General features: G+C 34.3%; 1 protein-coding gene across 1 annotated transcript; it reads left to right on the top strand.

Moving 5' to 3' along the window:
* Nucleotides 1-944: 944 nt before the first annotated feature.
* LOC127875127 (MAM and LDL-receptor class A domain-containing protein 1-like) lies at nt 945-18,266 on the top strand. Its single transcript, XM_052419961.1, has 10 exons — nt 945-1,082; nt 3,027-3,195; nt 3,885-3,996; nt 5,283-5,436; nt 5,599-5,725; nt 6,205-6,375; nt 12,282-12,401; nt 14,544-14,564; nt 15,421-15,553; nt 17,999-18,266. Exons 2-10 carry the CDS (start codon nt 3,054-3,056, stop codon nt 18,186-18,188), a joined length of 1,170 nt encoding a protein of 389 aa, XP_052275921.1. The 5' UTR covers nt 945-1,082; nt 3,027-3,053; the 3' UTR covers nt 18,189-18,266.
* Nucleotides 18,267-21,694: the final 3,428 nt, after the last annotated feature.

Genomic DNA, 21,694 nt, shown 5'->3' on the forward strand with positions numbered 1-21,694 from the left:
TTATTGTCACGGGACATCCGGTTAGTTTACAGGATTTGATAGATATGCTCGTGACAAAAACACTACCTATAACCGATAAATGTTTAACCAGGTTAATGTTAGATTTTCGATGAAGTGGTTTGTCAAGGTCACTGTTTATAAACATTGAAGAACTGTTGGCACACTGTTAAAATAAGTGTGTTCATATGTTAATATCAGACCTAGTATTAAATTCAACAATACATAGAATAGATAAATAAGTACCAAAAAATAAACAATGACCTGGCATTTTCAACTTTATTGTTTTAACATCCCTCATGAAATATATCTTGGTAACAAGTGACAACAACATGTTCATATAAAGATTTCGTTTTTAGGGATCTAACAATGTATACCGTTTGCTCATAACTATTTCTTTACATGCTCTCAGATAATCATAATTATGTGCACACAACTGATTAACTGACCTGTTGATTGCTACTTGATTGCAAATAAGTGAAATAATGTCACAATGAAAGTTACAATCTAAACGACTGCTTCGTTCGCTCTACCAGGATATGAACATTCAAGAAGACCATCTGATGCCATATGGTGACTGCAAACTGCTTGATGCCAGTGAATGGCTAGGTATGAATTGCTAGCCCAGTACCGTAGGTCGATCTTTGGACTGTCAGTCCAATGATTCTGACAATGAATCCCAGACTTGCCATATAACTAGGGTGAAATCATTTACAAATCAATGGGATGTACTGTAAGAATCGCATGTTACCCGTAGGAAGAATGATTTTCCTAGAACGGTATACTAGGTATACGGATATAATTGAAATACAATTTTATTTTCTAAAACCAAAAACAAGATTTTAATATCTGTTTACGTTAATTGTATTTTAATGATGATTTAAAATCAGGTGCTAAGACTTGAGTATGATTTTCAGCTGAGATACCCAGAACTGGCAGTTCCCATCACTCAGTAGTTTGGATGCCTTGCCTCGTGGATAGACAGCTAAATGTTTGCTTTGCAGCCTCCTTCAAAGCTTGTGCGAGAAATTCTTCTTTGGATGGTTGTCCCCCAATGAAGATTGCAGAGAGAAGATTCCTGCTTGGTTTGTTACAAAATTATATTTGCGTGTTTTGAAAACCATAGGAATGATGGTTTGCGAGTAGGTAACATAAGCTAGCTGTGTCCATGATTTATATGTTATTGAATATAAATGTGTGTAAAAATTGAAACACGTTAACAAAAGTGTTTAGATTGATAACCTACCAACTGTATCTTACCCGGTACTCTGATTCAATAGTTAACTATGTTTTCAAGATATTTCTATTTTATGTAAAATAAAAACATGTGAAAATCTCTCAAATCATTCATGTACTCTTCTTTGTGCATGTGCATAAATATATGGTTGAATGTTAAGACCCCTGCTAATTTCTCAGGAAAGAACTTCAGTTTTTGCTTGGGTCCGTGTAGGATGTAGAACGAAAACTTTACGTTGCAATTAAAATAACATGTTGGCAGCATCGCTTTTGCAATTAATATTATTGACAAAATAACACATGCACTATTTTGCAAAGCAAACCGGTAGAAAGAGATGTGAAGGCAGGGGTGCAGCGAATGGGGGGGGGGGGAGGGGGCATGATCCTTGAAAAACAGAAGCAATCTGATACTGTGTTTCAGTCAAATACATGACTATTTAACGACATGATAAAAGTATGCACTGATACAATGAATTTTGTATTCTTTCACTGAGTGGAATTCATTTAGCATTACATCATCACAGCAGACCAATTTGGTAGTTTTATTCTTTCTTTAAATGTTGGGTTGCGCTGGCGTTATTGTTGCAAAACCTACATAGCTACCTCTAAGGTCGATGTCCTACTTGAACGTTAAAGGTAAACAATGTTGTCAATGCTTCGGAATGCCGTTGCGGCCATCGTGGTAACACATTAAAATCTAGAAGGTGACATTGCGATAGTACGATGGCGACACTGCGTTCTACGATGACGACAGTGCGACAATACGATGGCGACAGTGCGATAAACTGATGTTGACAATGCGATAATACAATGGCGACAGAACGATAACGCGATAGTACGATGGCGACAATGCGATAATACGATGACGACAGTGCGACAATACGATGGCGACATTGCGATATTACGATGGCGACATTGTCATAGTGCGATAATACGATGGCGACAGTGCGACAATACGACGGCGACAGTGCGATAGTACGATGGCGTCAATGCGACAATGCGATAGTTCGATGGCGACAATGCGATAATACGATGACGACAGTGCGACAATACGATGGCGACAGTGCGATAATACGATGGCGACAATGCTAGTATACAATGATGACAGTACGATAACGCGATAGTACGATGGCGACAATGCCATGATACGATGGCGACAGTACGATATGACTATCGCATTATCGCCATCGTACTATCGCACTGTCGCCATCGTATTGTCGAACTGTCGCATTGTCGTCATCGTACTATCGCGTTGTCGCATTGTCGCCATCGTACTATCGCATAGTCGCCATCGTACGATCGCATTGTCGCCAACGTACTATCGCAGTGTCACCATCGTCCTATCGAATTGTCGCCCTCTGGATTTTAATGTGTAACAACGATGGCATTAACGGTATTCCATACAATTCCGACCTTTTTCTAATTTCTAGAACAGTTCATTGAATGAATTCATATAAAGTTTACTCACTTTTAACCTATTTTAATGTCAGGCTTAATAACCACGTGGATGCCTACGTCAATGTCATGTTTATAAGATCGAATACGTTAAAAGAGCACTGTATTGTAAGATGCTCCTTTTTTTAATCTTTACAATAAAACGAATGTTAAGTTAATTTGGTACAAATACTAATGTACTTGAATTGCTTTGTATTGCTAAGAAACATGACATTATATTCTTTTATTTTGAAAGTGATTACAATACAAACTTCATTTTTAAGTGGCTCATGATTTGTTATGATAAAAAACCTACATACTTATTTCAATAAGTGTTCTCTCTGAACTTTTTTCTACAGAAATAGTATCTTGCAGACCACACAAACATGTGTGACTTTGAAGCAAACAACCTATGCTCATGGCAGAATGTTCAGCAAGGCGACGACTTTGACTGGATTCGCTACCGGTCATCAACGCCAACAGATGACACCGGTCCGGATTTTGACAATTCCCTAAAAAATGTTCAAGGTTTTTGCAATATTTTTTTAGTAAACAGTATATGAATTGAGTTTTGTCGCTTAATTAATAAAATACACAATTTTTGGTTGAATTTGCTTCAAATCTATGGACACATTAAACATTTTATGATTATAAATACCGATTTTTCGAAGAGGATGCTTAGAGAAGAAATTGGGGTGACATTAAAAAGTGGCTATTTTCACAAGTGTTTGAGATTTGCGTTTTAGAAGTGGATATTTACACACGTTTTATTGCACGAAAATATAAGGGATGGTATTTAGACGTGGGTGTTTAACACAAGTATTCGGGAATTATTAAAATTGGTTCTTGAGCATGTACGTGGACGCGGCATTTAGAAGTGGGTATTTACACACGTTTAAGGTATGGCATTTAAGAAGTAGGTATTTACATATGGGACATGGTGTTTTAACAATTTTTGAAATGTCGTTTTGGTAGTGGGTTTTTACTGTAACTGTTGGGAGATATCTTTTTTTAGAAAAGGGTATTAACGCAACTACATGTATTGGGTAATGGCATTTTAGAAATGGGTTCTTACTCAAGCTATGGAGTATGACATTTCAAAAATTTGTAAATACAAATGTACATATGATTTTAGAATTTAAGGAGAAGGTTGTTAGCCCGGTATGACTGCCTTATATGCCTCTCTGATACATGTCTGCTTCCTAATGTTCCTCCAGGGAACTACATGTTCATCGAGTCAAGCTCTCCTCGGGTCCAGAACGAGAAGGCCTGGCTGATGAGTCCATTTATACAGTCCCCAGGAACCCATTTCCAGTGTTTTCAGTTCTGGTATGATTCAGCAATCTCTGTTATGAAGGGACGTAGTATACATTAAGCTTACTTGTATGAAATGCTCAAGATCTGTTTGTGTGATCGCCCTATGTCAAGGGTTGTGCGGCGTCAATGTCTATCTTCGATGAAAGTTTGACTGTGTGGTTTTCATGATAATCTAATAAAGTTTTAAACTGTCAAATTACACACACTAGTTATTGAAAGCTATACCTGGGACCATACGTTAACATCGCTCACCCCGACAATTAGCGGTGTTAACGTTTCCCAACAGTAGACATTCATTCTGCTGATGACGTCCGTAGTACACGGACTAAAGCTTCAGGTATACCTTTCAATAACTAGTGTGTGTAATTTGACAGTTTAAATTTTTTTTAGATGGTCAATGTCTATGTTAAGAAACCCCTAGAGGCCACATTTTGTATCAGATCTTGATAAAACCTGGTCAAAATTTGGTTTTGGTAACCAGGTCTAATCCTAGAAAAACTTCGTTACTAATCTAGAGGCAACAGTGCCCAATGGTTATGCAATTTGGTAAGATAATTTTTATATGGACAATATATAGGCTGAGTTCGAATCTTGGTGACGTTTGCACGAACTAAAGCATCAGTTTAAATGTAAGATTAACTTTGTAACCACTTCAGAGTCCACAATTATTGCTCAATATTGATGACATTTGGTGAAAATATTGATCTATATTAATAAAATATCTGGGGGCATTTCAAATCTGGGTCACGTTTGCAAATGGGTCGAACAGTACATTCTTAGAAAAAGTATATTCTCACTATAGAAGCCGAATGTATAGCTTTATCTTGATAAAAAAATGATTAGACTGTTAATCTGGACAGTGTCAATGCCACGTTTGAACATGGATAGAAGGTGGTCAAAAACGAGATCACCAGATGAAGTCGTCATCAATAAGTGCATTTGAGCATTTCAGAAACATCTTGTTTGTATTAAATAAACAGTCTCATATATTTGGAAAATGACAATGACACCGTTATATTTTACATGGAATAATATGCAGACTTTAACATTAATATCTCGAAAACTACGAACACTTACTCCTTTGTACAGAATCTTTCTCCTGATATTTTTCTTCTTTAATAATAACAGATATTGACCGGTTTAAGTAATTTGTTCGTTAAACAAATATATGATTAAATGTCAGCTATGATTTAATTCAGAAATATCAAAGGTCTAAATAGCATAAAGCATGCCAAACGTCTGTGGAGTAAAGACAAAGTTTTGAAATGTGTGAAAAAGAACATGTAATATGACCACAGGTATCACATGAAAGGTTCGTCGATTGGTCAGCTGAATGTGTACCAGAAACAAGATAGCCACCTCCCAGGCAATCTCGTCTGGAGCTTATCTGAGCAACAGGGCCCTGATTGGCTGTTTGCGCAAGTTCCACTGGACGCAACAGTGGGATTCAAGGTTTTATTTTATATTTAATTAAATATCGTCGCGTTGATAGCGCTTTCGGGTGTGGGTAAGATCATAGTTTTAGACAATATCAAAAATAAATATCAATATTGTTCGTATTATCATTTTTTATTGAGAATTAATAAAGGCTGTTTGTGCTCTGTATTGGTACAGCTAGTTGTGGAGGCAACAGTAGGATCTGGTTACGAGGGTGACATCGCTATTGATGACTTCAATTTGACCGAAGGGTTCTGTTCACCACTGCCCATGAAGGCTTCAAGAACTAATCTTGCAAACAAAGGTGGGACGCGAATATTGTCTCGCATGAGTATCCTAAAGATATTTTTGAAGTTTCTATTTAATATATTCAAAACTTACCGTGTGTACTTGTTGCATGCAAACCTAAACCTGTAGTAGTTGCAAAGATATGTACATTTTGCATTAAACTTATGCCTGAAATTGCACATTAAAGGGATTGTACCGACTTGTAAAAAATGAAACATAATCGTGCTAAAAAGCTTGTTACAGTGATAAGGTTTTATAAGTGACTATTTAACAGGCCCTAAACACATTTAAAACGTTTACTTTCAATATATGTAGTAGTTATAGAGATTTAGAGTAGTATTTGAGGAAATTTTATAGTTAGATTGACGCAAAATAATCGTTATTTTATAAAAGCTGAAGAATAGCATTGAGCGCTATCTTGGGATAATTCTAGTTATAAAGTCATTTTCGTTTCATTCAGATGCTAAATTTTAATCCATATAATCATGTGAAAAGTGAATGGCCAGTGGACTAGCTGGTACCCTTGGGCTCCATGCAGCGTGACATGCGGTTTGGGTGACCATTACAGACTGAGAACTTGCACCCATCCACGTCCACAGAATGGAGGCAGTTACTGCGATGGGGAAGCTGAAGAGCGAGATGCATGCTTGCTAGGAGCTTGCTTCGGTAACATTTGATATTTTGTTCACTTATTTATAAAATAGTCTAAGCTATACTACTCACAAATGGGTTATTAATGAGGTAAGCGTCTGCTGTTTATTGAATATTATTTCTCTACTGAATGCGTATCATCTGTTACAACTTTACTTAAAACATACGGAGTCTTATTCAATCAAAGTTGGACTATGACTCAATTGTTTAAGGGTCCTCACGTATATGTCACTTGTAAATGCTTGATATTGTTCACAATCAGGGACTAAATTAGCTCTTGTAACTGCCCGGTCCTCTCCGGTCTAGAGACTACATGTTAAAGCAGAGGAACCTGCTATAGCATTTTACGCTTTCTGCTCTGTTGTCTATGAACGAGTGTACATTTGATAATATTCTGATTAAACATCTATTTACACACCTTAACAGTCATCGTTTGTTGGAGTCTAAGATATATGTGCATACGTTGAAACGAGAAAGCTGGTGCCCTTTCCTAAAAATCCCTTGATCTGCCAATAATAAATGTTCAGTTACCAAAGAGTGATTTTTACTAGCAGTAAATAAACTAATACAGTATGATAAGCAAGCAATTTGGGATATTATAACTTAAAACTAATTACTTGGAACAAAGACTTCTCTGAAAAGGCGTTTAGTTTCTCGGACAGACATGATCACATGGTATTTAAACACTGAATATATCTAATTAAGATTAATGTCTGCGTAACTTAAGTGCATATCTCTATAAATATTATAGATAATAAAATGGAGCTTCACACAATTACAATCATACGGTGAGATCACAGACCAAACTTCATATATCTGACCAACGGTGTAGCTCTTTTTGTTCTAAGGAAATTCAGCTTTACCTTTGCATTCAACAAACAGTCCCTCAATTTAGCAGAATGTATAATATCCGCTGAGAGCGATAATAAAATTCATGCGTGTTAGCCCGAGATGCTTATAAGTCGTGTATCAGAACAACAAAATGTGTCTTATTGACAAATAAATAACGACAATGCGACACACATTTCGATTTGAACTTTAGCTTATAAATGTTTTTGAAATATAAATGTGAACTTAAGTGTAATACACTGAGTTCAGGCTTAGGCCTTTTTGTGTTTTTTTTTCGAGTAGTATTAACTTGACTCATTTTGTTTCTTAATGAAGGAGTTTTTTGGAGTTTTTCTTTGCTTGTCATTGTATGTCAGGACAGGCCCGACAAGACAAGACAATTTAGTTTGTACTTAAAGGCCACCGGAATTTGTCTGACGCTGATATAGCCACAATTCTGTATTATTTATTAATTAGTCCCAGTTTAATGCGCATTCAGAAATAAACGAATAATGCAATTTTAGTTCATTTGTCGTTTTTATAAGATTAATAACATCGATTTCATTTCTGTTTCCTCTACACCAAGATAAATGTGCATTTCTTCGTGTAATTTACAAATGACACAAGTGTTTTTTTTTTACATTAAGACAACGAGTACAGATATCTAGGATCATGTTCTACACCAATATGTCATCCAGTTTCAATAAGAAACTTGGGGGTTGAACATCTAAACTTTGCAAGTGCTTTGCTATAGTAGAATAGTATTTTAAGAGAAGATATTTTCTGGTTCAAGCAATTATTTACACATTCTATATGTTTCACATCTAGACAAGTCGATTAAACTCCTTGACCATTTGTGCGTGGTGCAACAAATAAGGCGATCTTAAGAAAGTTTAAAAAAAATACATCCACATGACCAACATCCTGATAAACTCAGATATAACCAAATCCATAATAAAATAGCAGAATTTTAACAGAAGTAGCCCAACTGGTTATCCACCTGACGTTTCAAAGTATTAGAACAGTGGTTTTTTGGTACCTACATGTATGCGATGGCAAGTGAATAAGTTTACACCAGTATTTAATACACTTGAAATGATAGTCTACACATAATTATTATCAACCAACCTTCCCTAGAGCCAAACAATTGTTGGCAGACCTATGTAGACCAAAAAGAAATTTGCAAAATTAAGCCTGGATTTGTTCTATATTTTCTTAAAATGTTTAGCCCAAATTTCTGCCCGGTATGTAAGAATTGGCTTTACCATTTAGTAAAAAAGTTTTGAAAACGCTTCAATGTTAAATTTTCCCAAATAACCATGATAGCTTTTTATCGCATAAATTAATTTTTGTAGCTTGCATTGTCAACATAGCTTTCGTCTTGGACCAACTTAATTTGGTTCATTTGGTTTTCACGGGACATTGTTTGGTCGATTAACGGTATAGCACTTCGTATTGCAAAAAAGACATTCGCAGAAAAACGGTTGATTATATATAAAAAAAACGACACAGCATGACTTAGAGTATCAGTACATATTTCAACAAAATAAAAATACTTAGAAATAAACAAAAAACGTGCTCACTTTTAGAAACAAAAGTTCAATTTATCCATTAAATTTTACAGCAAGTTACATATAATTTTACTAACGTATTTGGGAAAAATTCAAATGTTTAAAGAGTCGGATGCCAAAATTTCATGGATACTTCTTTAACCGATGATCTCAAAGACAATGGCACTTGTATTCCCAATTAGTCGACACTTTTTACCAGATATAACACACTCTTTTTAATAAATCAGAACTGCAGAATTCGCTGTGGAATACTGTTATAGTAAAAACGCAATGCATAAAAAGGTATTTACTGTAGTAAATTAAACACGAATTACGGCAACATGTTCTTATCCCTTAGGAATATGCTTATGATTTTGTATAAATGTGAAAGATAAATGTGAAACTAATTCGATATGACTGATGAGTACCGTCTATATGACCATATATATTCCAATTTTCAAGTCACCCAACGGCCGAATCTTCGCATAGTACACGAGCTTAAACAATTTTAACTAACGTTGCTTGTAGCGAAACGGTGATCTAACGCATTTATATTTATGTCCTCATAAAGGTACTAAGGTTATTTACTAATATTGTAAATAACATGTCATGAAACATCACTCTTTCAAAAATGCTACTAAAAGATAAATCTAAGCAGCGATGAAGGTCCGAAATTATTTAAACTCAACCAATAAAGTGATTTAGTGTCATTTGAATCGCACTTCGAATTTACGATATCATCGTGTAAAAGTGAGTGCTCTCTTTAAGCAGAGTTTTCAATTCTCTTATTAATTGTGTGGCTACGCATTAGTATCGTCTTGATGATGCGATTCTAATGAGCAAAAACGACATAGGATTTTATGAAGAACAAAAGTGTATTTACCTCTTAAAGACCCCTTTGCTCCTGTTATTTAGAGCCCTGCTATAAGTTAAACAAGAGCTTGTCACAGTAGTGCCAAATTCCCGCCGAAATGTGTTTGCTTGTATGACAACATTTGTTTTAGAGAGTATATTAATATTTGTAAAACATGGCACCTGTGTCATATATTAATATTTCAAGGATCAATTAGTTATATCGTGATGGAGTTATGCTGTAGAGAATAAAATATATGGAAATGAAAGAAGGTAATTAAAAAAGAAGACTATAAACAGTTACTGACTGTATTTTTCCATGAACCCGTCTATTCATTTTACAGTGAATACTACAGTGTCCAAATTAAAATAGTATTGTTAAAGTAGATAGAGGGAGATATTAAACATTAAAAAGCTAAAATATTTACTTTGAAATTAAATTTAATTTGATTTAAAATTATCAATAAATAAAATATAAATAAAATAAAAAAAATAAAAAAATAAAGGGAAGTAATTCATTAACTACGACTGAAAGACTTATGGTTCTTGTTCACTGCAATTCTCCTAGTTGACATCTGTTTATATTACTGGTTTCAAGTAAATCCCTTCAGTAGATTTAGAGTTATGCTCCGGACAAAAATGTACTTTGAATTAAATAAAGGGAGCTAATTCAAAAACTAAGGTAGATATAGTTATGGTTCTTGGTTACTGCACTTCTCCTTCTTGCCATCTGTTTATATATTTAGTTTCAAGTTAATCTCTTCAGTTGATTAAGAGTTATGCTCCGGACAAAACTTTACTTTGAAATTAAATAAAGGGAGATAATTCAAAAACTAAGGTAGATATAGTTATGATTCTTAATCACTGCCTTTCTCCATCTACTTGCCATCTGTTTATATTTCAAATTTCAAGTAAATTTCTTCAGTATACTAAGAGTTTTGATCCGGACAAACATTTACTTTGAACTTATATAAAGGTAGATAATTAAAAAAACTAAGGTAGATAGCCGTTATAGTTCTTGGTCGATGCACTTCTCCTCCTAGTTGCCATCTGTTAATATTCTAAGTTTAAACACATTCGCATCGATAGTATGGAACTGCAACGTGTAAATTCTTTAACATTATATTTACTCATTAAGACCGTCGAATCAGTAGTATGAAACTCTACATTGTTTACCCATTTACAGAAGTGCACCAGTTTCATTGAACTCTGTGTTGATTTTAATATAACACCACATTGCATCACTTATATTGAACTGACTGTTATTTACTGATTGACAGCATCGCAGATGTGGTGGGGAACTTCGCCTTGTTTACTTTTTAACATTATCGCTCTAGTTGCATGGAACTGTATGTTGTTTACTAATTGACAATAACGCATCACATGTATGGACATGTACGTTGTTTACTCATTAATACCATCGCATCACTAGAATGGAACTGTAGGTTGTTTACTCAATAATGCCATCGCATCACCAGTATGGGAATGAAGGTTGTTTACTCATGTATTCGATCGGATCACCTTTATGGAACTGTGGGCTGTTTGCTTAGTAATAAACTTGTATCAGTAGTCAGGAACCGTAGATTGTTTACTCATAAATACCAGCTTTTCTTTAGCATGGAACTGTAGGCGGTATACCATTAACACCATCGCACCAGTTGCATGGAGCTGAACATTGTTTTCTTGCTAGCATTATCGCACTACCAGCATGTCATTGTATATTGTTACTCATCAACACCAAAACATCAGTAGTATTGAAGTTTACGATTTAACTTATAAACACTTATTGATTAAAGCTTTTACTCATTATCACAAGAACATCAGTGGTATGAAACTGTACCATGATAAAATTATAATATCGCAACGATAGTATGGAACTGTACCTTAAAAAATTAACACTTTCGAACAAGTCTATGGAACTGTACCTTGACCATATTATGAAACTGAACATTTGTTTTCTCATTAATACTGTTGGACCAGTTGCATGCATTTATGTATTCATTTCTCATAAATCATCACACTAGTGGAATGGAACTGTACTGTGTTCATTAATTAACAACATCGCACTAGTAGGAGTGAACTGTGCTTTGTTTAATCATTTACAACAGTGCACCAGTCTGTCAGTTGGTCAAATCAGAGTTTAAAAGTACAATGCATCTGAAACAAATTATCTTATTACTAAAAATAAGACAAGTTCACGTTTGTTTGTCTCTTGCCACTAAACCGTCTGTTCATCACTCTGAAAACAGTACAAACTCTCACTTGAAATTCGTCAACTGGTACGATATCAGCTACGAGTGGTACACCCATCAGTTCAACATCATCTACAGCAACTTCTACAACAGGTTTAAGAAACGCCATTGTCACATAGCAAACAATCACAAGTGATCGCACTTGTACAGTCCACCGACTAATCATTGAAGATGTATTTACTATGATAATATGATAATAATTGAGCCGAAGCCAATTTTTATCCGTTTGACAGCACAAATTAGCCCAGCGTTTAGCCATTATTGATTCGTATCCACATAAACAGCCATCAGTTCGTTTTTTTGTTATGTTTGTCTTATGTGTGGTTTGAAGTAAAATTTATCTGAAGCAAATAATTAATATAAGTTAAAAAATGTTGTGTCTGTTCTACTAAACTACCTGTTAATCACTTTGAAAACAGAACAAACTCTCACTTAACAGGAAGTTCACCAGTTGTTAGCAGTTCAACTACGAGTAGTCCATCTGGGACTTCAACCGATACTTCAATATTACTACCAACAACTACAACAGGATCCAGCGGCACATCGAAAACAACTGCAGGTGATAATGCAATAATATTTGTAGCGCAGCGGCTTCACATTGTACGTCTCAACCTGTTTTGGCATTTGATGAAATGTTATTTTCAATAAGCGGTGTATAGAAAGCTGACAGTGTAGAGATTTCGTTCCTCATAAAAGGAGTTTTACCTTTTATCTAATATAGCAATTATTAAATAAAAGGATTGCCTCTCGATCCCCATGCACTTATTTATATAGAAAATGGTCAAAGGAAATTAAACTATTGATGCTTTGTAAACTATTGTTGGTGGTACTTTATTTTGACTGTATTTGTGTACAAAATACACACATTTGAAATGTATGTATTTCTGTATGGAGATACATGGAATGTCATTAATTCAATTTGATATGCAGGCTATTTACAAAATATATCTGCCAGTACCATTACGAAAACGAGTGACAGTTTGCCGTGGAAATTCACAAAACATGTTTCGATTTATTGTTGTTAATCGGTTTATAAATAACGATTAAGTTCTGGTGAAAAAATACAGAAACCACGAGGGCGTGAGCTGGAGTTGTAAAATAACCATGCCTCAGAACCACAAGTTTCTAACTGATCTATATTTCGTTTACTCAATAATACCATCGCATCACCAGTATGTAACTGTAGGTCGTTTACTCAATTATACGATCGGGTCACCATTATCGAACTGTGGGCTGTTTGCTAATTTAAAAACTTGCATCATTAGAACGGAACTATAAGTTTTTTACTCATAAATACCATCACATCAGTAGCATGGAACTGTAGGCTGTATACCCGTTAACACAATCGCATCAGTAGTATGGAGCTAGAGCTGAACATGGTATTCTTGCTAGCATTATAGCACTACCAGCATGTTATTATATATTATTTACTCATCAACACCAAAGCATCAGTAACAACGAACTTTACAATTTAACTTATAAACACTTACTGATTAAAACATTTACTCATTATCACAAGAACATCAGTGGAATGGAACTGTTCCATTAAAAATAAATAATATCGCAACGACAGTATGGTCCTGTACCATAACACATTAACACTTTCGAACCAGTCTATGGAACTGTACCTTGAAGACCTACGCTAATGTACCATAGTATGAAACTGAACATTTGTTTCCTCATTAACACTATTGGACCAGTTGCGTGGATTTATGTATTGAATTCTCATTAATCATCACACTAGTAGAATGGAAATGTGCGAAATGTACTTAACAACATCGCACTAGTAGGAGTGAACTGTACAATGTACTAAATGTACTTAACAACATCGCACTAGTAGGAGTGAACTGTACAATGTACGAAATGTACTTAACAACATCGCACTAGTTGGAGTGAACTGTACAATGTACGAAATGTACTTAACAACATCGCACTAGTAGGAGTGAACTGTACAATGTACGAAATGTACTTAACAACATCGCACTAGTAGGAGTGAACTGTACAATGTACTAAATGTACTTAACAACATCGCACTAGTAAGAGTGAACTGTACAATGTACTAAATGTACTTAACAACATCGCACTAGTAGGAGTGAACTGTACAATGTACTAAATGTACTTAACAACATCGCACTAGTAGGAGTGAACTGTACAATGTAAAATCATTTACAACAGTGCAACAATTTTCGTTGTGGCTTGGGACTGTACGGTGTTTATTAATGACCACCATATATTGTCTAGTAAGGAACTGAACGTGTATAATCATTTACACCTTCACACCAGTAGCATGGAACTGCATCTCTTTTAATCGCTAATATTATTTCACTAGCAGCACTTGTACTGTACGATGTTTTCTTGTTAAAACCATCTTGCCAGTAGCATTAAAATTCGGCTTGTTGCATCGTTAAACACTATCGCACAAGTGGAATGGTATTGAACGTTGTTAACTAATAAACAGCATCGCACCAGTAGCCCGTTCTTTACTCGCTAACATTATGGCACGTGTACTATGTAATGTATCTGGTTTTTTTTTAACGGAACGCTTTTTACTAGTAAGCATCATCGCACCAGAGATATTGAACTGTTTATCATTTTCTTAACAACACAATCAGCATATCATCAGCAAATACACTTTGTATAATGATAAACTCAATCATGGTCACTCATTGACTCATCAGGATATACTCTTTGTGTTTTCCAGGCACAACTGCGGCTCCACATCGTACGTCTCAACATTTTTTTGGCATTTAATGAATTGGTAAATTCAATTAGCGGTGGATAGAGAGCGGACAGTGTAGGGATTTCGCTGCTCGTCAGATGGGGTTCAGCCAAAAATTAAATGTAGCAATTATTAAACAAACGGATGGCCTGCCGATCTACATACACGTACTTAAATAGAAAAAGGTCAACGGAAATTAAACAATGGGCTTTGTAAACTATCGTTGGTGGCACTATATTTTGACTGCATTTGTTTACACAAATACACATAATTGAAATGTCTGTATGGAGATACATGAAATATCATTATTTCAATTAGATAAGCAGGCAATTTACCAAATATATGCCAGTTACCATGACAAAAATGAAAAACAGTTTGTAGTGGAAGTATGTTTCGATGTAGTGTTGTTAATCGGTTTATAAATAAAGATTTAGTTCTAATGGAAAAACATAGAAACCACAAGGGCGTGAGCTGGAGTTGTAAAATAAACATGCATAAGAACAACAAAAAGTTTCTAATTGATATATAGTAATAACGACAATGCGACACGTGTTTCTAATCGAACAATAATTTGAAAAATGTTTGTGCAATGTAAATGCGAATCATATATGCTAATGGAGAGCTCATGCTTGGAACTTCTTTCTGTTTTGTTTGCGGGTACTATTACCACACACATTATGTTATTATGTTGCTGTATGTAAATCAGATCAGCGATTCAGCAATTATCATGTTAGAATTATACATTTATCTATTAATTTATCGATGCTTCAAGTATATGTACATGTGTAAATATCCCCTATTGATTGTATCAATTATGACTATTAATGCTATGAACTTTGACTGACCATTCATGTTTCAGCCATACAGTGCACATTGTGTGAGGTCAACCCTCAGCTGTGCTTTGTCCTAACTAAGGTGGAGATGTGCCCCAACTCCTACTGTATCAATGAAGTCACAAACAGGGAAGACGGTGCTAGATGGGTTGACAGAAGGCAAGTTATGCATCTATGTCTAGGTCGTACTTTAGACCTGTCAATCTTTAGACAACCTTGTAACCGCTCTTGTCATAAATAAAGTAAAGGTGAGCCAACTGTTATTCATATTGAATATTGGAACACACTTTTTGACTGCAGCGTTATTCGAGATGGTTTATTAACGTGAGAGCATAATTTGTGAGTTATTGCTAATTGATGTTCGAAATGTTTGCCCTCTTTGGAAGAAGGCGTTATATAGCAGTCGCATTGTCGGTCTATAGTTATGCGCGCAATTTCCGTTCTCAGCCATAACGTAACCAAAATATTGAAACAAAATTGTAAAATGTAAAAATATTCACTATTATTAGACTACGTTTTAGTGTAATTCATGTCTCCCTGATTTAAAGGTCAAGGTTACACTAAATAAATAAAGATGACGTTTGGCCTTTAAATTACTTTACAATTCCTGTCTTATATAGGGGTTTCAAACAAAACTTTACAGAAAAGTAAACCATAATAAGACAACGAACCGTCTCCCTGCCTCAAAGGTCATGGTCACACGTAGAAGTCAAAAGTCATACATGGCCATAAATAGACTTGAACATTTCTGTCTGCATAACTTTGCCATATATTGATGGATTTTGATAGATTATTAGGTACAGATTATACGACAACTTCACACAATATTGATGGATTTCGAATAACTACTCACTCATTATAAGATATCTTGACACAACATATAACTTAATTTATAATGACAAGGCGCTAATAAAACCTTCCTTCCAACCTCAAAGGTCAAGATCACCCTTAAGATCTTAAAGATCACATTTTCAAACAAACACAAAATGCTCAAGGTGAGATATTGTGATCGCCCTTTGACCAGCGGATTTCGTCGTGAAATTGTAACGTCTGAATTCTAGGAGCCACATGTTTCATTCAAGTTTAATGAAACTTAATAAGTCTGTGGGAGAGATTCAACCCGGGCCACTTAGCTCCGAACATTATTTCAACAGATTAAATCTTCGAGACAATTTTGTTTCACTCTAGAACCCACATTAATTAGCCAGTTAGAATAAACTTCACCAGAACATGCATCTGGACTATATGAAGGACAGATTTGAATATGGAAAAAGTGGCGTTAAAAACCAGGTAAAGTCTTTAACAACTTTTTTCTGTTGACTCAGGTGAATTGGTAAGGACCATGATGGCCCTATTGTCTAATAAAGTTTACGTTTCTGTGTCAGATCAAAGTGATTTTAATGATACGACTGTGATGAAACGTTACATGCAGTATCCCTATGTCATATCATCTCGCTGCAGTGCGTTTTCATGAAGTTATTTCCCCTATTCACTCAAGACCTTGAACAAATGCGCATTTTCAATACATTAATGCAGAATGTATTGCCCTTTAACTAAAAATAAACGATGTTCTTATGTTGTTCTTAAACGCGCGAAATATTTTGAACCAATGATCCAAAATCGGTTAACATTGTATTTGTGGTTTTCTCAGTGGATTGTCATGCGCATTTGTCAGGTTATTCCAATTTAGTGACTGTATGGAGTTATTGATTTTCAAATATGTTCTTTGACCCTAATGATTTCAATTTGAAAACTTAAATGCAGAATAGCTTGGACATGCAGATTATTCGGCTTACATGTCAGGTCAATTGTTGATATTTTAAAGATTTATTGGTTCCATAAATGTTTCAATACTTTGAATAAACCCATAGACTGACATAGATTCACACAACGCACCATCATCTTTCAGTTTTACGGGAATTCTTGTACTTTCCATGGAAAAATAATGTAAGCAACAAACAATATATAAATACTCTTTTATTTTTATGGAAACATAATTCGTCTACATGTTGATTGGACATAGGAGCCAGCATCCGGTGTTTTGATACAAAAAAATGCCTAATACTGTACCGGTTTGTTTTCTGTTCAGTTTAATTTATTTGATCAACACGTTTCTTTTTGAAACGATCTTATTACCTATACTGTTAGTATATCTAATTATTTATAAATGCCTTTCATAAAAAATATACAATACATTACCAAAATAAGAAACTTAATCCCCATAATGTGACCGATAATGCTGATATTTAGGATATCATGTTCGAATATCACGAAAATGAATTTTCGAATCTGTTCACGTCTCTACTAAAATGCAATTTCATGTAGTACTACACGAAATGAAAACACAACATTTAAGACGTAATTTCTAGGTAAACACATGAACACCAAGTGTGGTTTATGAGCAATTGTTTTCACCAGCGGTTAAACGTCAATAGAGGTTATACAAACAAAACACTACTGCTGCAATAATTTAAATTTAACTTAATCATAAAATGTAATCATGGGAAGTATCAATGTAAAAACTTCTTCATATACTTAACTACAAACTTCAAATCGAATGTCAAATTTCACAAAGACGCCAATATGAATGCTGTCTTTTTACAGATGTGGCACTTATGACGAGTGTGAGAACGACTGGTGGCACAGCACGAGTGATGATCCAGACTGTCAGGACTACAAACCAGACCAGAACACGTTCAAGTACATCCACTGTACCTACTGCTGCACCACGGACAACTGTAACAGGGATATCAAGCCTGCTCAAGACACCCTCTACACGCATCCCAAAAAATAGACGAAATAGACGGACAGGGTTTCACACACAGATGTCCTGGTGCGATTGAATGTAGAAACTGAAATAAAGGGAAACATTAATGTTTTTGTATACAGAAGTGATATTTAAAACAATCAATTAGTATTTTGCACACATAAAACAACTATGAAATGTATGTTATAAGTATGTTATTCATTCAATGATAATACATGTTTGAGACCAACTTTGCAGAAGCACCTGTCTATATGTTTTGGCCCGTCAATCAGTAAATAATTTAAAAAAATAGTGAATTTTGAGATCATCGTGTCAAACGTAAAAGTGACAGGGCTTGTAACATAATTTATGCTCCATTTTCTATTTACCGCATCATATCGATAGAGCTTACGATTTTGTAGATATGTATGAGTGTTATTTGGGAGGAGAAGGCCTATCGATCTTGCGACCAACAGATTAAAGGTCAAGGTCACAAAGGTGTATAACATAAATGTGTTTACGCACAATGTCTTGAGATTTTATAAGTCCAAATATGCGGTATCTGTATTGGATTGAAACGATCTATTTAAGACTAGTTCGTTCGGGTAGATTTTGTGAATATATTTTTCTAAGTATGGGTTATCTAAATTTAGTATATCATCAATGTACCTACTAGTTAGGTTAAAACGTTGAACCAAATCTAGTTGTCTAGTTTTCGTTAATTCTAACATAAATCGCGTTCATAACAATATAAAAAAGATCAGCTATAAGTGGCGCACAATTAGTACCCATAGGAACCCCGATAATTTATTTAAATATTGTATCATTAAATTCAACAAACAAGTTATCCACAAGAAAGTTAAGTGCTGAAGATGTTTTAGTGTTTAAGGGGTGTTGCTGCAGTTTTGCTGATTTTTTCCATCTAATAGATTTTGTCCAAAATTCATATTTAAGATGTATATACAAATACTATATGAAAAATGAAATAAAAACATTGGGTCAGCGGCGTTGTTTTGATTTCTTTCACCGTTATGTAAAATGTACTTTTTCAATAAAACTGAAAAATCTCTAAATGCGTAAAAATAATTAATAACCTATAAAATTGGCAACATGTAGATATTATATAAGCTAAGATACATCATATACCATTTAATTAAACCACAAACTACCAATAAAATGGAGTACAAAAGGTAAATTTTAAGAAACTTATTTTTTATGTCACCCCAAAAATGTCATTATTTTACTATTGTAACCACATAAATGGAATTTTAATTTTTTCTGTCTAATAGAATTCTGCGAAACTGCTAAAATATGTTCATCTTCGTATTGTCATTATTAAACACAAATAAAAAAGGGGGTCAACGCACTTTTTAAAGAGATTTTTTGTTTTAACTATCCCTACCGTCAAAGTCAAATTTCATAAAATACAGCAATTAGGCAAAACCCAAGTAACGGTACATAGATTGTTAGAAATATGCATAAACATTAGAAATTGTTAACAATCTTAAATGGGATCACAATAGCTAACCAAAAGACAGTAATAAAAGACAATATTTAATCACAAACATAATACCATACAGTATCAAATTCGACCTTAAACATTAGTAACTTACATATACTTGTTCACAGATTTCGGCATGTTTTGAAGTTTGTTATTAAATGCTTTAAATTGATAAATGTAAACAACAGGACTAAAGAGCTCCAGTATAAAACAAGAATGGAATTAAAGAAAGTAAAAAAGTAATAAAAAAAGTTGACCCCACCTGGGATCGAACCACTGACAATTATATTATGAACAAACTTGGTCATTTCTGATGATTGTGATAACAAAAATATTGAGTTGTGATAATAGCATCATCGGTGTTACTATAAATATATCCTCGGATAAAAAAACTGCCGCAACACCCCTTAACGCAAGATAAGAACACTTCTCTCTTGCAAATGTTTTTTTTTCAATCAAAGAACAAGTTGGGATTTTATTAAAGTGTGAGGAAGCGTTGTATATAGTTTAGAAAAATCATATGTGCTTACTTGTGACACCTTATATTTTTTCTTTTTAATTTAATCAATAACTTCTAAGGAGTGTTTTATTTACCAAAATGCGTTTATATTACTATTTTCATTAACTTTATTGCAATATTATCTATATGATATCTAATAGCACTCAATGGTGATGTTAGATACACTGATAAGCATGATAAGCATTAAGCATTATATCATGAGAACGCTTCAAAGTACTATAATGAACATAAGTATGATGTTTATTTAGATGCATTATATGCCGCCTAATGATTTTCAGGTGACATGTCAGGGTAAAAAGGACTTCAAACATGAAATTTGTTTAGCATGATAGCGTAGCTTTTTTTTTAAAGATCATGAACAATGATATGATGGGTAATTTGAAGAAAACAAAGACATCTTTTCAGTTTCAGGTCACATTGGCTTATTAATGACTTTGTACTGTTTCATTTACTGTTTTACTGTGAAATGACGTCATTTTTCGACAAAATGACGTCATAAATCCAGCGAAATTATCCAGTTGAACTCTTTAACAATATGAATTAACTAAAAAAACAAGCATAAAATTAAAAGAAAATTTGTTGGATTCGATGGTATGTCGATTTTAATTCACTCGTGATCATAGAAAATACATATTTATACTCGTGGCTGCGCCACTCAAGAAAATATTATTTTAGATGATAACTCGTGAAATGAAATCGATATTCCATTAAATCAAACAAATATCCTCTATTTATTATACGTGCATTATATTGTGTTTGACTGCTTGTTATTTTCATATTTAGTGCAAAATAATCACAAGATCCAGTCATATCATCACATGACTCTTTCTTCTTGCCATGACCATCGAAGTCTCACTACATCAATTTTTTGATAAAGAAACTTTTCCTTTAAAGAGCTATTTAGTGTATATTCTTGCATGGGATGAACTAACCGGTCAAATTTAACTGATGATGTGTAACGCCGCTGATTATATAGGGATAATGCAACTTAAGAAGAAAATATATGAAGAGAAATGAGTGTGTAACATACAGTTTGTTAAGGCTAGTAACCAATTGGAATACAGAATAATGCACACAACACACCATAGCCTCCACTAAATCATAAAATCTGCTTGCTTGGCGTAATATACTCTATTAATTTGTCTGCCTAATTTTGTTATGGTCTGCACTAGAAACTATGATAAATTATGACTTTAAAGTGAACATAATCATTTGTCGAAATTGAAATCAGTCTTGATTTTCTATTCCGAAATTTAAACACCCGCAAACATGATGCCATAATTGGCAAAATCGTGCCTGACAACATTCAAACACGACAAGATTTGTTAATTTCTTAATTATTAAACACACTGCCTTGCAATCCGTGTCAAAAATAGCTCAACAAAACGTGCCTCAGATTTTGTTTCTTTTGTACAAATTTGCAAACATGTACCATTGGAGACTGTTCTAACGCAACACGTATTAAAATCAATATTGCTCATTTATGTTTGAACGGATATTGTTTAAAGCGAGATTATACGATTTTTATATGTG

The sequence above is a fragment of the Dreissena polymorpha genome, chromosome 3, assembly GCF_020536995.1.
Source record: "Dreissena polymorpha isolate Duluth1 chromosome 3, UMN_Dpol_1.0, whole genome shotgun sequence".
Lineage (NCBI taxonomy): Eukaryota > Metazoa > Mollusca > Bivalvia > Myida > Dreissenidae > Dreissena > Dreissena polymorpha.